This window comes from Dipodomys ordii, unplaced genomic scaffold (genome assembly GCF_000151885.1).
Source record: "Dipodomys ordii isolate 6190 unplaced genomic scaffold, Dord_2.0 Scaffold14, whole genome shotgun sequence".
In the NCBI taxonomy this organism is placed as follows: domain Eukaryota; kingdom Metazoa; phylum Chordata; class Mammalia; order Rodentia; family Heteromyidae; genus Dipodomys; species Dipodomys ordii.
Genome location: NW_012267230.1, coordinates 7,046,494 through 7,066,433, shown reverse-complemented (window position 1 = coordinate 7,066,433; position 19,940 = coordinate 7,046,494). Strand labels below are relative to the sequence as shown.

General features: G+C 50.7%; 1 protein-coding gene across 1 annotated transcript in view; it reads right to left on the bottom strand.

Moving 5' to 3' along the window:
- Positions 1-19,940, bottom strand: part of Syt17 (synaptotagmin XVII) — a 68,937-nt gene that overhangs the window by 26,034 nt on the left and 22,963 nt on the right. Inside the window, exons 3-6 of the mRNA XM_013011196.1 lie at positions 15,587-15,609; positions 14,829-14,977; positions 7,571-7,719; positions 6,085-6,722 (exon numbers count right to left, since the gene is read on the bottom strand). Coding sequence (XP_012866650.1) covers positions 6,085-6,722; positions 7,571-7,719; positions 14,829-14,977; positions 15,587-15,609 — 959 coding nt within the window. The remainder of the gene's footprint in view (positions 1-6,084; positions 6,723-7,570; positions 7,720-14,828; positions 14,978-15,586; positions 15,610-19,940) is intronic.

Sequence of the window (19,940 nt, the reverse complement as noted above, 5' to 3'; positions counted from 1 at the left end):
ATTAACTCAGGGCTGTGAATTGGCAACTTACAGATGTGTTTTGTGTGGCCTGCATCATGCTTAAACAGATAATTACTCTTAATTAGTATGTAATTCAAGAGTCAAGATGTTTCACATTTTGAAAACAATCTGGATTTGTTGCCTTGTTTGAAAACCAGGAAGGCAATGTTGGGTTTATGTTCCCACCTGACAACTGACAAAGATTCATTGCTTGGCTAAACTTCAGTCAGGTGTTGAACCTTCTTCTAGGCCCACCTGTACACTTTCCTGTGCAATCCAGGTTTAGCAAGAACTCTGCTCAGTCAACTTAGTAAGAATGCTTACCCATGATGTCTGCTCACCCTGAGTAATTGAGGCAGGCTTCTCCTCCCCCTCTCCTCCCTAACTCGCCCTCCCTTCCCCCAGTGATGTCTGCTCATCCTGGCCTGGCTTCAGGAAGAATCCCACAAGCTCAGTCTAGCCAGAATCCCCACCCCCCACCACTTCACCCCTCCTGCTTCCTCTTAGTCATTTGGATCTACTGAGCCCGGGTTGCCTCTTGTTCCGGACGCTGGCTTCCCCAGGCCACATTTGGAGTGGAGCCCCAGCCCTCCCCCTGGCAAAATCCCATTGCCTTAGTCCTCATACCGTACCCTGACGACAGTCTGATCACCACGCTTTAACATGATTCATCTAATTAGTTTTTTTCTTCAACAGAGAAATAGGTACTGTTGCTAGAATCATTTGATAGTGGAGGAAACAGTGTGGCGGCGTGCACGCCTGTAATCTCAGCATTGGGGAGGTTGAGCGAGGAGGACCTGAACTTCAAGGCACAAACTGGACTATGTGGTAAGAGCCTGCCTCAAACAATACAAAACCGAAAAAGTCATTGAGGAGCCTGGAGTCATCAAGAGAATAGTCTCAGGAGTGTTCATGCACTGTTCTTCCTCTCTATAATGTCGCTCTTTTCCTGGGCTAGTGAGCTGTGGTTCCAGCCCTCTCTTGCAATGCTGGACAGCAGCAGTGAGCTGGGCTCCCAGGTAACTACAATCACAGAACTTGGCAGGTGAGGTGGTGTGCTAGGCAGCTTTCTATGCCTGTAATAAAATGACTGCAGTTGTCAGCTCACAGAAAGAAAAGGCTTGTGTTGGTTCACAGCTAGGGAGTCTTCTTTCCATCATGGATAGTCCCTGTGTTATAGCTGGGAGGTGAAAGAGAAAAGAGGAAGGCCCTAGAATCCCTTCCAGGGCATGGTCCTGAGGATCTCTTAGGAGACCTCACCCCTTAAAGACACCACCACCTCTCCCAAATAGTGCCATGCTGGGGACTCAGCCTTTACCACACAGACTATTGATGCAGCATGAAGATCAAAGCCATAGCGGGTGATTAAATCCACTTTTGCCTGAGGGCATTTTCCATTTATGAGCTGACAGATCTATGAGAACAGGCCTGCACCTGTCTTCCTAGTCTCTGAATCCAGCTGACCCTGAACATGCCAGTCCCAGAGGGGACCTCCGTGTGTGACATTCTGTCTCCCGCTCTATCCAGCCTCCAGAGGCTCAGACTGATACGGCAGGAGGAACAGGAGGCGGGTACCACGGTTCCCCACTGAGGAGGTGTCACCAATAAATAAGCCTTGTTTCCTTTTTTATAAGAGCCTGATGAGCTTAATTTGGTGGAACCACGTGGGTTGGCCCCCAGGAGAACCAAAATAGACTGTCTGTAAATTACTCAAATGAATCCCGAAGCCACTGGGCAGCCAGCTCTAAAGCTGCTCCGACTCCTCCCAGCAAAGTCCCTGGCCCCTGCAGCTCTTCAATACAGCTCAAATCTAATCTGGGACCAAAGACGAGGTTCTGGGGAAAACAAGAGATTGGCTCTCCTGCCAGCAGGCTCCCTCTGCCTAGACAGAGGGCTTCAGAGGTGGGCACACACCAACTTCTACCAGAGCCCAAAGACAGCTGTCCGTGCTCAACTGCTACCCCTGTCCACACCTGCTGGGGAAACCCTTTGGTCTCTTCATTTACCAAACACACACAATGGGAATGAGAGTTTAAATAAAGAAAACTCAACCCACAATCTAAGCCTGCATTTCCCACACTTTTGTCAGATCCTTGTTTGCTTGCCTTCCTTCCTTCCTTCCTTCTCTCCCTCCCTCCTTCCTTCCTCCCTTCCCTCCTTCCTTCTTTTTCTCTTTCCCTCCTTTCCTCCCTTCCTCCTTCCCTCCCTCCCTCCCTTTCTCTCTTTCTTTCTTTTTTTTTTTTCTTTCTTTCTTGTTTTTTTGGTCCGGTTGTGGGGCCTGAACTCTGGGCCTGAGCACTGTCCCTCAGCTCTTCAGCTCAAGGCTGGTGCCCTACCACCTGAGCCACAGCGCCACTTCCGGCTTTTTTCTTTTTGCTTATGTGGTGCTGAGGAATCGAACCCAGGGCCTCAGGCATGCAAGGCATGCGCTCTACCACTGAGCCATCTTCCCAGCCCCCACCTTACCACTTAAAACCACAGCTCCAGTACCAATTTTCTGGTGGTTTATTGGAGATAAGAGTCTCACAGACTTTCCTGCCCAGGCTGGCTTTGAACCGTGATCCTCAGATCTCAGCCTCCTGAGTAACTAAGATCATAGATGTGAGCCACAGGTGCCCAGCTTCTTTTGAGTCTTTTATGGCAGATACTCCCAAATCTGAATTTCTCTTACATAGTGCTGTTCTGAAGAGAAATCCAGAGTTGTGCTCAAGAGTAGCTCAAAGTAGCTCCACTAGTTCCATTCCCCTCTCCACCCCCCCCCCACCAGCTGTGTCAATTTCATGGCCAGGAAAGATTCCTGTGAAATCATTGGGGAAAGACTGTGACATTACAGCCGTGAGCTGACACGGAGCCAGGCCTTGGCCCTTACAGAGCTCTGGGCTCTGTAATTGTCAGCTGACAGTAGAGACAACCCTTGATTGTTGAACTTGATCTTTCCTGCCATTTTGCAAAGAAAGAGGCCAAGCCTGACTCCAATCCAGAGGGTTGAAGGCAAAATCACTGGCTCTGGGGCTTGCATGTAGACTCCTCCTATAGCTAATGCCAAGACAAGGCCTTGGGAACAGACCCAAACTTCCTAGGCCTCAGTTTCTCTAAGTCGGAGACAGTAAGGGTCTGGGAGTGGTTTGCAAACTTAAGTGTCACCACTGACAACACCGACTTAAGTGGCTGACTGGAATCAGCCAGGATCCCATTGGCTTTGCCAAATTGCTTGTACTCTGAGCCAGGGCTTGCTGGTGTATGCTCCTCCCAGGACAGGCCAGGAAAATAAGGCTGGGAGAGGAACAGGAATCACCTCGAGTGGCAAAGCTAGGACTTGAACCTCGGTCGGTGTGGCTCACAGGTCTGTGTTCTTAGCCATCGCCAGTTCACAACCACTGTGGGTTGTAAAGCAGAGGGGCTCATAGCGAGACCCGCCTGGAAGTCAGGCAACCAAACTCTCTAATCTTGATTCTGCCACTGGGAGCTGGGTGACATGGACAAGCCACTCAACCTCTCTGTGCTTTTTTTTTTGGTAAATCTTCACAAGAGAGAAGTTGATCCGATTTGTTTCTTGTCCCTCTCCTCGTTCACGTTGTAACTCGCTCACGTGGGTGTCTAAAGCATGAAATCCATGTTGACTTAAGGAAGAGAGGAACAAGGAAGACGATGTGGAAAGAAACTTGGAGTCCCTGGCTGCTTTGTTAAAGGCTCTGGCCTGGCTCCAGTGCTGGCTCTCGGGCCTGGCTGGCTGACAGAACTGAACAGAGACTGGAAGGACGCAGAGGCTAACAGTAGCAAGGGGGTAAGTTAAAGCAGAGACATCATTAAAACCTGCCTTCCCAGGGCTCAGCCATGACAATGACTGTGGGGAAGCGATTGATCTCAACATCTAAACCATGGCCAGAGGTGTCTGTATATCCGGCTGGTTTTAGCAGCCAGCTGAGAAGGCAGGCCGGGGACCATCTGGAACTGCAGGGGTCTACCAAGTAGACCGCTAAGCCAGCAGCGGTCTCCAAGCCTCTCCACCAAGTGATTTCCGCTTTCAAAACAAGCCCCAGTGGTTGGGAAGGTGGCTTAGTGGTAGACTGCTTGCCTAGCATGAATGAGGTCTTGGGTTCGATTCCTCACTACCACATAAATAAACAAAAATAATAAAATTTGCCTGGAGCTGGTGGCTCAAGCCTATAATCCTAGCTATTCAGGAGGCTGAGATCTGAGGATCACAGTCCAGTGCCAGCCCAGCAAAAAGGTCCCCATGAGACACTTATCTCCAATTAACTACTCAAAAACTGGAAGTGGCACTGTGGCTCAAGTGGTAGAGTGCTACTAGCCTTGAGCAAAAGAGCTCAGGGATAGTGCCAGGCACTGAGTTCAAGCCCCACGATTGACACAAATAAAATAAAATAAAACAAGCCCCAGAAAGGCAAATGTTCATGACACGCAACATTCATCCCAACCTATAGAATGTACCCACAATGCACCTCACTGCAAGCTGTGGGTGCTGGGTAATAATGATGACAGCCTGGTCTGGCCAGATGTACTTGTGTGTGTATGTGTGTGTGTGTGTGTGTGCAAGTGTCCAAGAGAAAACTCTGATCTCCTTCTTGATTCTTTTGTGAGCCTTTAAAACAGAAGATTTGAAAAACTAATTCAGCTCCTATCTATTGTCTGCTCACTGCATGATTGAGACAGCAGAATTTGCGTTGGTGGCTCACGCCTGTCATCCTAGCTGCTCAGGAGACTGAGATCTGAGAATCATAGTTCAAAGCCAGCCTGGGTAAGAGACATGATACTCTCATCTCTAGTTAACCACCAAAAAAAAAAACCCTGAAAATGGAGCTGTGGCTTTTTTAGTAAAACAGCAAAGGGACAGTGCCCAGGCTCTGAGCTCAAGCCTCAGTATTCTCTCTCTCTCTCTCTCTTTCTCTCTCTCTGTCTTACACACACACACACACACACACACATACACACACACACATACCACAAATCTGTGAGACTCCATCTCCAATTAACCAGCAAAAAGCAGAGCTGAGGGTGTGGCTCAAGAGGAAGAGCACCAGCCAAGCACACAAGCTGAATGAGAATGCAAGGCCCAGAGTTCAAGCCCCAATACTGCCAAATAACAACAACAATAATAATAATAATAATTTGCCGAGCATGCACAAAGCCCTGGTTCCATCCCTAGAACTGGAAAAAAAGAAAAAAAAAAGAAATGAAAAAAGCTAATGCTCTATACACACTATTATTCCACTCAAAAAGCTTCTACTGAGTCCTCCAAAGTGCGGCAGACCCTGAGAATAAATGACAACTCGGGCTGGCTTGGCTCCTCTGGGATGGTGGGGACATTTCCTGTTGACCTTGGAACTCAGGACCAGGTCCAAAGCTGGAAGCTATGGAGCTGTAGCAACAAGTGAGGTCCACCATCTCTCCTGGGGTTTGTGAGAGGTGGGGGCCTAGCCCCTTCCCTGTCCCAGAGGCATGGGGGTGGGGGTGGAAGGGGAGGGATACCTCCTGAGTGGGTGCCCCCTTCATTGGTTTAAACTCCAGGTCTCAAGCTCAAGCTCTCATTTGACTTGTTTTTTTCTCTTTTCTTTTCATTTTAATGGCTGATGCTCATGAGCTTTTGTGCCTAGACTGGCCTCTAACCTTGATCCTCAAATCTCAGCCTCCTGAGCAGGTAGGATTACAAGCACGACCCAAGGTCACTTGGCCAAAATGCTATTCTTAGGAGAACAACAGATGAAGAGCATTCCAAAATCTTTTCAATATTAAAACAACACAACGCAACGCAACACATGGGATCCAGGCACACCCGGCTCACGCCTCTACTCCTAGCTACTCAGGAGGCTGAGATCTGAGGATCGTGGTTCGAAGCCAGCCTGTGTAGGAAAGTCCAGGAGACTCTTATCTCCAATGAACCACCAGAAAACCAGAATCAGTGCTGTGGCTCAAAGTGGTAGAGTGCTTGCCTTGAGCAAAAGAGCTCAGGAACAGCACACAGGCCCAGAGTTCAAGCCCTACACAAAAACAACCACTACAACAACAGTGAGATACTCTCAAATATGAAAATCACAAAGTAACCCTTGTATGAAGCACACTTACCTGCGAACTGGGGATGAGCGCCTTCCACCAATGCCCGCCCTTGACCAGGTCCACATCGCACAGGGGTACGGACACTTTCCCGATGACACAGTGGCGGGAAAACTTATCGAAATCCAGGGCCGTGAGGAGCAGGGTCCTCCGCTGGGCTTCCAGGAAGGGGATGTCAAAGGTGTACCGCTCCTCGAACACGGGGTTCTGGGTCTTGCGTTTGACCCCCGTCTGCTTGGAGTTCTTCTGGTCGGGCAGGAGGCAGATCTTGACATAGGGGTTGGAGTGGGCCATGTCCTGGCGAGATCCGTCGTGGGAGATGGGGAGAGGCAGGTCCCGGGCCTCGATCACCCGCACGGTGAGATGGTTGTGCAGAAGGTCATACTGTGTGCTGAAGTGGAGTTTCCCCAGCTGGTACTTGGACAGGATCTCCTCATCTGTCAGCGAGTCCATATCATCCCCGCCGCCATCGCCGCCGCCACTGGAGTCCAGGGAGTACAGGCGGGGCTCGAACTTGCGGAAGTAATCATCCGGGGTGTAAGTCCGGCGGAGCACCGAGGGCTGGATGGGTTCCTTCTTGGCACTGAGCACCCCAAACTCGATGGGTTTGATGTCGATGAGTGGGGAGCTGGGACGTCTGGAATCCAGATCTACACGATGATCACAGAAACAGCCATGAGGACCCCGGACCCCGGTGACTCACACCTGTCATCCTAGCTACTCAGGAGGCTACTGAGATCTGAGGATCTAGGTTTGAAACCAGCCAGGGCAGGAAAGTCCATGAGACTCTTATTTCCACTTAACCACCAAAAAGACAAAAATGGAAGTGTGGTTTAAGTGGTAGAGTGCCAGCCTCAAGTGAAAAAGCTCAGGGACAGCACCTGGCCTGACAGAGGGTGATTTGGGTTTTGTCCAGTCCTCTGTACCCAGCCACTGACACAGGCCCAGAATCCTCAAGGTCCCCCAAATGGGCAAGCCCCACTCTGTAACACAGTAACCCTGGAATGATCAATTCAATTGACTCAGAAAACCTGATCAGCCGGGCGCTGATCAGGAATGAGGCTGAGATCTGAGGATCATGGTTCAAAGCCAGCCTGGGCAGGAAAGTCCATGAAACTCTTATCTCTGATAAACCACCAGAAAACCAGAATTGCACTGTGGCTCTTCAGCTCAAGGCTGAAGAGCTGAGGAACAGCGCCCAGGCCCAGAGTTCAAACCCCATGAGCAAAAACAACAAAGGAAAGAAAAGAAAGAAAAAAAAAACAATCTGATCAAACTTGTGATCAGTGGAAGTGGCCATGTCCCACCAAACTCAGTGGGACAGGTGAAATGTGAGCCCATCCTCTGCCACATTGTCATCTCTGCTGCCCTGGGCCCTAGACGCCACCTCCCTCTGCCTCCTCCACAACAGCCCCGCCCTTGCCATTTCTGCTCAAGGACACGGAGGGGTGTCTGGGAAGGCCAGTCTCGACCCCCACCCTCCCCGAGATGGACTCACTGGAAATCCTCCTGGTCAGGCTGTATGTGGATCGGGATGTGTCAGACGAGGAGCGGCGCCCATCGGGGGAATTGGTCCGTGAGGTCAGCAGGACGTCGCTGGCTGTGTGGACAGAGTCGCCATCTTTGTCACTGCTCCGGCTGGCCACCCTGCAGGAGGGGGACAAGATTCCGGTGGTTGTTGAAGAACCCTCCGGGGTCCCCCCCTGTGTCTCCCTGCTAGTTCATCTGTTATCTGCCCTGCTCACAGACTAGAGAAGGAAGCCAGCAGAAATGCAAGCTGAGCGCTGGGATCTGCAGCCACAGATAGACCAGCTCTCTCACCTGCTTTACACCTCTTGCAATGAGACAGCCTTGAACGAGTGTTGTATACAGAAACCCTCAACACTGCCTTGATCTTTGCACAAAATAGGAACTGTGGCAAAGGGTTTATTCCCCAACATAGAACACTCTGGCAAACACTGGTGTCAGGCTTGGGTACATGTATGGGGGTTCATGCCTGTAATCCCAGTTCCACAGGGAAGTCCATGAGATTCTTCTCTCCAATAAACCACCAGAAAACCAGAAGTGACTCTGTGGCAAAAAGTGGTAGAGTCATAGCCTGGAGTAGAAGAACTCAGGGACAGCGCCCAAGCCTGAGTTCAAGCCCCACTACAGACCAAAAGAAAAAAGAAGGGGAAAAAACCCTCTATCCCAAGCCAGGAGTGGTGCTGTATGCATATAATCCCAGCATTTTGAGGTCGAGGCAGGAGAGTCTCAGATTGAGATTAGCATGGGCTCTACAGGTTTCTTAACACACACACACACACAGAAATACACAAAAAGATAGATAGATAGATAGATAGATAGATAGATAGATAGATAGATAGATAGGCAGGCAGATGGGTAGTCAGATGACATATCTAGATAGATGATAAATATGATAAAGAAAGATAATATAGGATGGGTAGATAGAGATGATGGATCGATGAGCGGATGCACAGACTGATAATATATCTAGGTGAGATGAGGGAGAGAGAGAGAGAGAGAGAGAGAGAGAGATGGATGACTATGGCAACCCTCCAGCTGGGCAGGGTGCCGGGGGGAGTCTGGCAATGGGGCAGAAGATGGTGCTCTAAGGCCTTGATCCTTAATTGACGCAGCTTTCTTCCTTCCCTGCTTGCATTGCGCGTCAGCCTGACATTTAAGGCTGCAGGCAAACTCAGCTTCAGAATGGCAAGCTTTGAGTTCCAGGAGGTCTTCGGGATCATCTTACACGATGAGAGGGTCAGCTGGCCGCCCAGTGCCCTGCAGGGTCAGGACAAGCGGACACTGCCAGAAGGGGGGGGGGACTCCCAGGCTTCCTTCTCCCCCCTGCCGGCAAGGGGAGGGGGGACTTGGAGGGCCGTGGCTATGGGTCAAATCACTGCAGTGTCCCTCCTCTGCCCCTTGAACAAAAGCAGCCACCCTCTCTTTGGTGGGCTGGCCCAGATGACCCTGGAACCTGTCCCTCTGGGTAGCTCTGCTTCCCAGAGGGGCCCCCAGCTCCCTCATTATCGGCCCCTTCAGTCTCTCAGACCCAGCTGCCCATGTGTCCACCCCAGCCCCCGCTGCCCGTCCCCCAGCCACCGAGCCCCTGTCCTCTGCCAGGCGCCAGACCTCACACCTGTGAAGCTCCTCCCCGAGAGGGTCTGGCTACCAGGACACTTGCTCAGAGGGCCAAGGACCCCTCCTGGCCGCTCACTCCTCTCTGGGACTGCTCTGCCCTTTAGCTGACAGTAAGTGGTGACTCCTCTCACTAGCTGGACACTGCCCAGCTGGCCCTGAGCACTCAGTCTTGGCATGGGGGCGTCTGCTGTGCCACTTTCCAAGGAAAGAAAGAAGGGAGGGAGGGAGAGGGAGAAAAAAGAAAGGAGTGGGGGGAGGGAGAGAGAGAGGAGAAGAGAAAGAGAGAAGGAGAAGGAAGGAAGGAGAAAGGAAGAGAAGAATGGAAGGAAGGAAAAGTGAGGAAGAAAGGGGGAATGGAGAGGAAGGGAAGAAGGGAAAGAAGGAGAAGAGGAGGAGGACAGAAAAGGAGGGAAAAAGGAAAAAAGAAGGAGCTGGGAGCTGGTGGCTCACGCCTGTAATCCTAGCCACTCAGGAGGCTGAGATCTGAGGATTGCAGTTCAGAGCCAGCCGGGGTAGGAACATCAGTGAGCCTCTATCTCCAATTAACCACCAGAAAACCAGAAGTGGTGCTGTGGCTCAAGTGGTAGAGTGCTCGCCTTGAGCTGAAGAACTGAGGGACAATGCCCAGGCCTAGAGTTCAAGCTCCACAACCAACAGAAAGAAAGAAAGAAAGAAAGAAAGAAAGAAAGAAAGAAAGAAAGAAAGAAAGAAAGAAAGAAAGAAAGAAAGAAAGAAAGGAAGAAAGAAAGAAAGGAAGAAAGAAAGAAAGAAAGGAAGGAAAAAAGAAAGAGAAAAAGGAAAAGAAGAGAAGGTAGGATGGGAGGAAAGGGAGAGAAGGAGGAAGGAGGAAGGAAGGGAAGGAGGGAGTCAGGGAAGGAGGAAGAAAGGAAGAGAGAAAGGAAGGTGGGAGAGAAGGAAGGGAAGGAGGAAGAGAGAGAAGGAAGAAGAAAAGGAGGGAAGAAGGAATGGAGGGAGGGAAGGAAGGAGGACGTACCCTTCTTGTATGTGGTTTTTTTTTTGTTTTGTTTTGTTTTTGGGGCTTGAGCTCAGGACCTGGGCACTGTCCCTGAGCTGCTTTTGCTCAAGGCTAGCACTCTACCACTTGAGCCACAGCGCCACTTCTGACTTTTTCTGCATATGTGGTACTGAGGAATCGGACCCAGGGCTTCATGCATGCTAGACAAGCACTCTACCACTGAGCCCCATTCCCAGTCTCCTTTCTTGTGGTTCTTATCTGGTTCATTTTGTCCCTGTCTTTTGCCCCTGTCATGACAGACACCCCCCCCCCAACATTCACACAGCAGGATCTGTATGTGGCAAAGATCAAAGGAAGCAGTTGGTGGTGCTCAAACCTCCACTGTCTGCCATGCCCAGCTATGGGCGCCCCTGCCGCTGGCTAGGCTAGGTATTCCCTGCAAGGCCTGTAAGAGCCTTGGGCACTGACTCATGGCCTGAACAAGTGAGCCATTTCACTTCCATTCATTTTTATAAGAGGCCTCTTGGCATTGCCCCCAAAGGAGACAATCAAATTGTACAACTGGCCCCAAGCTAGCCAGCCCCAGCCCCAGGGTCCCTGTGACACAGTACATGTGACAATGCCACATCCCCAAGATCACACTCACAGCGCACACAGGACCAGCACATCCAACACACTGCAGAGATGAGCCAGAGGGTCCTCCACTCTGGTGCTATGGCAGGAACAGTGCCACAAGGCCCGTGTACTTGACATTTCCACTGCCTGCCTGTTTGATAACACCCAACTGCCTGCCTGGTAAATAAATCTGTGGGGAACACAAGCTGCAAATCTGCTTTGTGCAGCCAGACACTGGGCACCGGTGGCTCACGCCTGTCATCCCAGCCACTCAGGAGGCTGAGATCTGAGGATTACGGTTCCAAAGCAGGAAAGGTCGGTGAGACTCTCATCTCCAATTAACCAGCAAAAAGCAAGAAGTAGAGCTGTGGCTCCAGTAGTAGAGCACCAGCCTGGAATGAAAAAGTTAAGGGAGAGCACCAGATCCTGAGTTCAAGCCTTAGTATCAGTGCGTGTACTCGCACACGCGCACACACACACACACACAAATTGCTTTTGAATGATTTAATCTCACCTCCCCTTTACAGATTTCCCTTAACCATTTTGCATTATATCAAATGCCCCCCCCAAAAAAAAATGAGATCAGTGCAGCTCAAGGGTTCAGAAAGACCTGGCTGGCCTTGGGAAAGCAGGAAGGACCTGAATGTTTGCTCATACTGCAGACTGCACAACTCTGCAGGGTGCTGTTCACACTCATAGCAACCACCACTACATCGATGGTGCTGCCATTCGTGGTTACATGGGGTACTACCCATGCTGCAGAGCTCCAGCCTGCTTCTCTGCTTGTAGCAAAACCCAAACAAGAATCTCTCAAGAGGACCAAACCTCTCCAGTGCTGGTGGCTCAAGCCTATAATCCTAGCAACTCAGGAGGCTGAGATCTGAGGACTGTGGTTCAAAGCCAGCCCGGGCAGGATAGTCTACCTCCACTGAACCACTAGAAAGCCGGACATGTCGCTGTTGGTTCAAAGTGGTAGAGCGCTGCTAGCCTTCAGTGACAGTGTCCACATCCCCAGTTCAAGCCCCACGACCAACAAAAACGAAACAAAGAAACAAAAAAGAAAAAAATAGAGCATCCTTAACCCAGGCTGTGACACCCAGCTTCCGGGGATCTGGTGGCAGATGGAGAGTCCCCAAATTCCTTAACTCATCTTCAAGACCTGACAGGATCTGAGCCTGCAGGGCCCATTCCCCACTTTGCTCAAGCGCAGTGCCCATTTTAGGCGTCTCCCGACAGGGTCTACCCTCTCCTGTCTGGGCACAGCACTCCTACTCCGCCACAGAGCCACACCCACGACTACAGGGCCACACCCACTGCTGGGCTTTGGAGCGTCGTCATTGGAGCATAGGAGTGACGTCACTGGGGTACAGCCACGCCCATGCCCACTCCTGCTTGCTCTGTGCACCTGACTCAGGTCTGGAGAGCTTAACACATGCCAGACTAGCTTTGTCCAGAGGACTGACCTCCACCCTGACTCCGGAGTGGACAGTTTCTAGCTGGGACAAGTGATTGGTACAGACAGTCTTTCATAGTGGTTGTTGTTTCTCTGCAAAGCTACCATGTAAATCTCAGGCTGCCACATCTGAAGAAAGCAGGCTTAAAATTGAGGCCAATTTAGAAAAGCAATAGAGAGAGTGGGCATATCATGTGAGCTGCTGGAGCCAGCACACCAGAGCCATTGTCCCTGGGTTTTTACGTTAGATGTTGTCACATAGGATGTGCGGGATGTGGATCCACAACTTTGAGAGTTAACTAGACTTCCATCCCTGCTTTAGAGACTGGTAAGGAGACTGGATCTGGCATGTGGACTACTATGCCTGCCACAGTGTCCTTAAGAAATAACTACCAAAGAGAGTGACACAACTTTCCAATGGTACCAACGGCATGTTAAGGATTCAGTTTCTGTCTGGAGCTTAGTTAACAGCTGGGTTTTAATTTTAATTTATTTTGGTCAGTTTTGGAGCTTGAACTCAGAGCCTGGGCTCTGTCTTGATCTTTTTTGCTCAAGGCTAGCGCTCCACCACTTTGAGCCACCTCCAGTTTTCTGGTGGTTCATTGGAAATAAATGTCTCACAGATGTTCCTGCCCGGGCTGGCTTTGAACCATGCTTCTCAACCTCCTGAGTAGCTAGGATGACAGGCGTGAGCCACCAGTGTCCAGCATTTTGCTTTGTTCTTTCTTGATCAGATCAGACAAGGATCCCTACCTTTCTTAGGTGTCCTTGTGAGCAGCTTTAAAGATACCACATGTACTGAGTGACTCTGCCTCACCAATCCTGTGCCGATGGGAATTAGTTCTTGGTTAATTTGCCTCCCTCCCTCCCACAACAACACCTGAGCAATCAATGTACCTGCTGGAGTCAAGCTTCAAGAATTCCTGAACATCTCTTTACATAGGTCAAGACCGGATGAAAACAGATGTGATTTGCAGAGCTCTTTCTAATGTGCTAAGCATGTTCTGTGCATGTCATTTACCTGTGGTGTGTGTATGTGTGTGTGTGCTGGTATTGAGTCTTGGACTCAGGGCTTCATCCTCTCCCTTAGCTTTTTCTTTCTTTTCTATCTCTGTCATGGGACTTAAACTCAGGGCCTGGGGTGCTGTCCCTGAACGGTGGCTTTGCTCAAGGCGAGTGCTCTGCCACTTTGAGTTCACCTTCTGGTTTTCAGGTGGTTAACTGGAGATAAGAATCTCACAAACTTTCCTGCCTGGGCTGGCTTTGACCCATGATCCTCAGATCTCAGCCTCTTGAGTAGCTAAGAATATGGGTGTAAACTACCAGCACCCTGCTCCCTTAGCTTTTTTAAATCAAGGCTGGTGCTCTACCTCGTGGGCCATACCTCCACTTCTAGCTTTTTGCTGGAGATAAAAATCTCACAGTTAGTGGTTTAGGACCACTACCCTCAGAGCTAGCTAGGATTACAGGTATGAGGCATCAGTGCACCTGGCTTTACCACTTTGGAGTTGTTGGGTTTTTTTTTTCTTTCATTTGTTTGTTTGAGACAGTCTCACTATATGGCTCAGCTTAGCCCCAAACTCCTGACTCCCAACTTGGAAAGACAGGGCACTGAAGGTCACGCTCATTCCAGCCCAAGGATTTAACTGGAACAGCCTGGTGGGAGGGGACCCCAACATTCACCCTGGCGCTGTCTCCTTGCTGGATTTCCTCCTTGAGCTTTGAGAACTACCCTTGATAATTTCCAGACCTTTCTCAGCGCGGGCCTCCCTGTCTCTCTCCACCATCTGACCACATCCCTCTCCCCAGTCTCCAAGAGGGAGACCAGACACGTGGCTAGGAAACTTCAAAACGGCCTTCCCAAAATATCCGAGGGACTGGCAGATGGAGATGCTGGATGCAGGCGCGGGAGGGGAGAGAAGCAGAAATCAAATGAAAGCTGCCAGAGCGCGCAGAAAGCGTGTTGGAGGGCAGGGTGGGGCTGGAAGTGTTTCCTGCCTCCTCTCCTCCCTGTCTGCAGATCATGCTCTGAGTCCCAGCAGGCCACTGCACCTGCTGTCCGTCCACCCATCCGTGCCGCAGGTGTCCACCGAACTCCTACCTCCCCGGGTAGGTTAGGACAGCCCACTGCACGTGCTAGATCAGGAACTCCCAACATCTGTCCGCATCTGGCCACTCTGGAGAGCACCCCAGAGTCCCCCGATCTCACACACACACACTTGGAATGCCACTCATTGTGACACCCAAGTGCCACAGGACTAACATTGCCAGGCTGGCATCTCCAAAGCCTGATGGGAAACTCACTGAAATGAAAGCCACAGCCAGCTGGTCTCAGCAGCTTGCCAAATCAAATGAAGGGTGCAAACACACACACACACACACACACACACACACACACACACACACACACACCTCCTTAGCCACAATGCCCATAGAAACTCAGCCTCTTCTTCTGCCCCATCCCCTGCCTCCCTCCCTCCTGTGGGGAGGGCTGTTGAGAGAGAGACAGAGACAGAGAGACAGCGATGGCTCATTTGTTTGGAGGTGAATTTCCAAACAGATACTCACAGCCAGGGAGGCGTCTGGGCAGGGAAAGGTCCCAGGATTTCAACTTCATCCTCATTGGACTGGCAGCAGCTGGATTCGTAACATTTCTGACAGCAAAGCCGCCAGGTCCATCTGCACAGCAGCACATCAGAGATTCTAGAAAGAAAACCCTGAGGCCATGGGGGCAAGGAGGCGGGGGAGGAGGAGGAGGAAGAGGAGGAACAATATCCCAAATTACAAGCAGCCCGTCTCTCCCAGGACACAGTCATTCAGAGTTCTGTCCCTGTGAGCGAACGTTCAGTACAACATACATCCCGTGTGTATTTACCCACGAGGCTGGCAAACAAGAGCACCTAGCAAAAGTATTCACAGGTCTCTCTCTCTCTCTCTCTCTCTCTCTCGTTTATGTGAATTCCTTTTCTTGCCACGTGGTTGGTTCTACACAACATCAGGAGAGCTAGACAATATGTTCTCCAAGCAGAATGCCTGAGACTCTCCTCTTGCAAGCAGAGAAGAGATTATTTCCAGAAATCGAGTCATTTGGGAAGCAGGGAGGAGGACATAAAACTACATTGGCCATTGGGGTGCGGGTGGGGAAACCAAAAAAGTTGTTAATGTCCCTTTTACCCGGCTCTCTTTTCAGGAGAAAGGACCAGAAACGGTGTCTTGCCAACATCCGATAATTCTGGTTTCGGTCCCCAGTCCCACAGACTCCACACAACCCGTCTCCAGAATAAAAGGTTCTGGATTAGAATTCAGACATCAGCACAGTGACCCACCTCGTTTAATGGTTCCAACTGCCCTTTGATATATCCATGATGAAAGCCAAAGGGGGAGGCAAAGAGAGGAGAGAGAAAGAGAGAGAGAGAGAGAGAGAGAGAGAGAGAACCTGTTTAGCATTATTCCAGCAACTCAAAAACCAAAACACAACAAATCACAAAACACAAGCATGGCTCCCCCTTCTCACTCACCATCCTGGGCCAGGAGCGAACTTGCTAACCTGCTATGGCTATTCTCAGCTCTGCTAGGAGCCTCTGCCTTAGCTAACAGGGAATGCAGGGGAAACTCGAGCATTTCGATTCGATTTGCACTGTGTCTGCTATGATGAATCAAAGCGGGTAGAAAGAGTCGTGCTATCCAATACAGCCACGCTGCACGGGGGGAATCAAACCCTTCTTAATGCAGAAATAACCAGGAAACCAACCCGAAGGACACGATCATCTACCACGCAGGCAGGCTCCCCGCCCTCCCCAGGGCCGGCTTCCAATCCAGCGTCAGGGATGGGGGGGGTGTTTCCTATGGCCACCCACTAATGGGGGGGGTGTTGGAAAGAAAGCCATGAGCTCTTCTTTTGGTCCCGCCCCATCTTTTTTCCTCCTAGGTTCAAAGCTCTACCTTCTCTCCTCCTTTTCCAGCTGGTTCTTCCAAAGAGCCAAGTAAACCAGGCAGGTTTGGAGTTCTGTAGCCCAGAGATGAACGGAGGAGGGGAAAGTGTGTGTGTGTGTGTGTGTGTGTGTTCTCTCCCAGATCTTTTATAAGGTTGTCAATATCTTTCTGACACTTGTTCATTCTCCATCCTTCCTTGCAAACAAAGGAAGCAGAGGCCAGCTCAGAACCCTGCAGTAGCCCAGTCCAGCTGGAATTTAATAATGTGACATTACTCTCCTTCTGTTTATCTTTCCAGCTGCCTTCTGGGTCTGTCATGTGACCCTGGTTTTCTCTTACAGCCATGACACACATGTTAACTTTGCATATGACTTCTTTAAGTTAAAAAATATATAAATGAATCCACTTATTATAGGGGAAAAAATTAAGTTGGCATGTGTAGTGGCTCACACCTGTAATCCCAGCCACCTGGGAGGCAGAGAGGGGGAGGAGCAGGGTTCAAGGCTAGTCCAGGCAAGACTCCCATCTCAACCAATAAGCTGGTCATGCTGGTAAGTATCTATAGCCCCAGATAAACTGGAATCTGTAGGTAAGAGGATCTCAATCCAAGGCTGCTCTGGGCAACACTAAAAGACTCAATTAAAGAAAAAAATAACATAAAGCCAAAAGGGACTAGAGGTATGGCTCAAGTGGCAGAGAATTTGCCTAGCAAATGAAAGGCTCTGAGTTTAGACCCCCCAAAATTACCAAAGATGAATAAAAGAAAAAAAAGTATTAACACTAAAATTCAAAATCCTTGTAGTGACATGAATTATTGCAGCCTGGGAAACAGAAAAAAGGCACTAAAGCACAAACACTCTCAAAATCCAAAGCCAATCCACACAGAGAACAGAATCTGGAGGACCCAGTAGACCCTGCTAGGCATCTGGAACCATCCTGGCTGATGCAGCTGTGCCCTGTCTGCTGAACGCTGGGTCTTTCCGAGTCTTGCAGCAAATTAAAAAAAAAAAATGTTTGACAGAGGCTGGGTGTGTAGTTCCAGCTGCTTAGAGGCAGAGGTTGGAGGACTAGGCTCCAAAGTTGAGTTGGGTAAAAGTGAAGAGACCTTATCTGAAAAAGCCACTAAAAGCAACAAGGTCTAGAGGTGTGGATTAGGTGACAGAGCCATGGCCTAGTAAGTACCAGGGTCCTGAGTTCAAATTCCAGGATCCACTAAGGGTTTAAAGAAAAAACAAGTTTGATATAAAGGGCTTCTTCCGACAAGACCCCAGGCACGTTCTCTCAGTTTAAGGGGTAGAGTATTCCCTGGACATGGGGCGGTCAAAGAGAATCATTTACAAGGCTATGGAGAACACACCCTGCTGGGGTACCTAGGTGCGGGAGCAAAGAGAACCAGGAAGAAGACCCAAGGGGGCAGGAAGATGCTCTGAGGGCACCGGCTTGCAGAGCCCTTCCTCACATCGGACCCTCTGAGTTCACAGGTTTGAGACCCCTAGGGCACGCTAGAAGATAAAATGCCAACGATAAGTAAGGCTTGTGAACCAAACCCAGCCCCGAACCTGCTCCTACACAGCCCACCAGCTAGGAGTGACTGATGTACTTTTAAGTGGTTGACAAGAAGCAACCAAAAGGTTAGTTAATTCCTCCACAGCATCATGAAGGCTCCTTGACATGTTCTCAAAACACAATGCGTAGACTATAGAAGTCAAACTTCATGTTCACAACAAATGTTATCGGAACACAGCCACGCTGACTCCATCGCAATGGCTGCCTTAGTAATACAATCAGGGACCCTGTGGATCTTGAAGGGGAAATTATATATATATATATATATATATATATATATATATATATATATATATATATATATACATATACATATACATATACATGTGTGCATGTGTATATATATATACAAGATCTGGAACTTTCCTGAAAAAGTTCAGCCACTTGTTCTAGAAGGAAAGTCAGGATCACGGAGCCATTCACCTATGAGATGCTTAATGGTGCACCCCCACACCCAGATCTCACCTGTGCCTCTAAGCAGCTGTGTGGCCTTGGGCAAATCATTCAGTATCTCTGTATTAAAAACAGTTGTCAAGAACCATAGAATCAAGCCAAGCACCAGTGGCTCACGCCTGTAATCCTAGCTACTCAGGAAGCTGAGATCTGAGGATCACAGTTCAAAGCCAGCCCGGGCAAGAAAGTCTGTGAAACTCCTATCTCCAATAAACTCTTATCTCTTGCCTTGAGCTGAAGAGCTGAGGGACAGCGCCCAGGCCCAGAGTTCAAGCCCCATGGCCGACAAAAAAAAAAAAAAAAAAGAACCATAGAATCCCTGGGTTCAGTTCCTCAACACCACATAAGCAGAAAAAAGCTGAAGTAGATTCAGTCAGGCACCGGTGGCTCACATCTGTAAACCTGGGTGAGATCTAAGGACCACCTGGGCACAAAAGGCCAAGAGATTCTTATCTCTGATGAACCAGCAAAAAGCTGGAAGTAGAGGAGCATGGGGCTCAGGCTGTAGAATGCCGACCTTAAGTGAAAAAGCCAAGCATAACCACAAGGGCCCTGAGTTCAAACCCCAGAACCAGTACAAAAGAGAAAAGCAGAAAGAATAGATAACACTTGTAACGTTCCTTGCCTCTGTGTGTGTGTGTGTGTGTGTGTGTGTGTGTGTGTGGTCAGAGGGACAGGGATTCCCAGTGGTGTCACACACACACACACACACACACAGTGGCCACCAGATGTTTATTGGGGATTATTCAAGAACACCCCCCCTCCTCCACTTCCGACCACAGGCAGCAAGCAGTAGACGCACAGCAAATGTGACCTTCATTGAACTTGAAAGGAGGACCTGGGGAATCCCGCGAAAGGGAAACCGAGCCAGAAAATCCAAGCCAGGAGAGATGGGTGAGGCTGTGCCAGCGAGAGACCATAGTGTTCCGGGCTGCTGCCAGCCAGAGGACAAGGCAAGCCCCCCCCGCCCAGTGAGCCCCCCAGCTGTGACCGAGGGGACAGGCTGTGGGAGTCCCGGCCCGGGGGGTGGTGTGGAGGGGGGGCTGTGGGGTTCACGGCAGCTCCACGGGCGGGCGTGTCTGCGGGTCTCGCTCCGTGACCTTGGTGCTGACCTGTCTCCACTTCCCTCCCTGCGGGAGAAAACGTCCCTTTCTCCAAGCACCCATCCCGCCCTCAGTCCCCACCGCACCCCCCCCAATAAAACAACCCGGGGTGCTAGGAAGTTCATTCAGGATGAAGATTCTTGGGGGAGCTTGGAGAATCGGTAAGAGGGGAGTGTCCCCAACTTCCAGAACCCCCTACGCAAAGGAATAAGTGACAGGCCCGGCCATCCAGTGCGCTCAGGTCTCTGTCCCCCCCCCCACACCCTCACCCCACACATACACATCCTCCACGCCCAGCGCCCCACGGACGCGCCCCGTCCTTGTCCCTCCCCGGCCGGCGGGAGCCCAGGCCTCGCTCCACCGGCCGCTTAGCCGGAGCCGTCACCACGGCAACCGCAGCTGGCGCGCCCCGCGGCCCCTCCCCGGGGTGGGGTGCGGGGTGAGGGGGACCCGAGGTGGTGGGGGGAGCCCGCCCACCCTACCCCGCCCCGGGAAGGGGACAACGGCGCAGAGCCCCCGGGCTTCGCGGGGGAGGATGGGGGGGATCGGTCCCCTGCCTCGCCTCCTCCCGGGGCGCACCCCGAGCCTGCCTGCCACCCAGCACCCTCGTCCTCCCGGCAAGTTC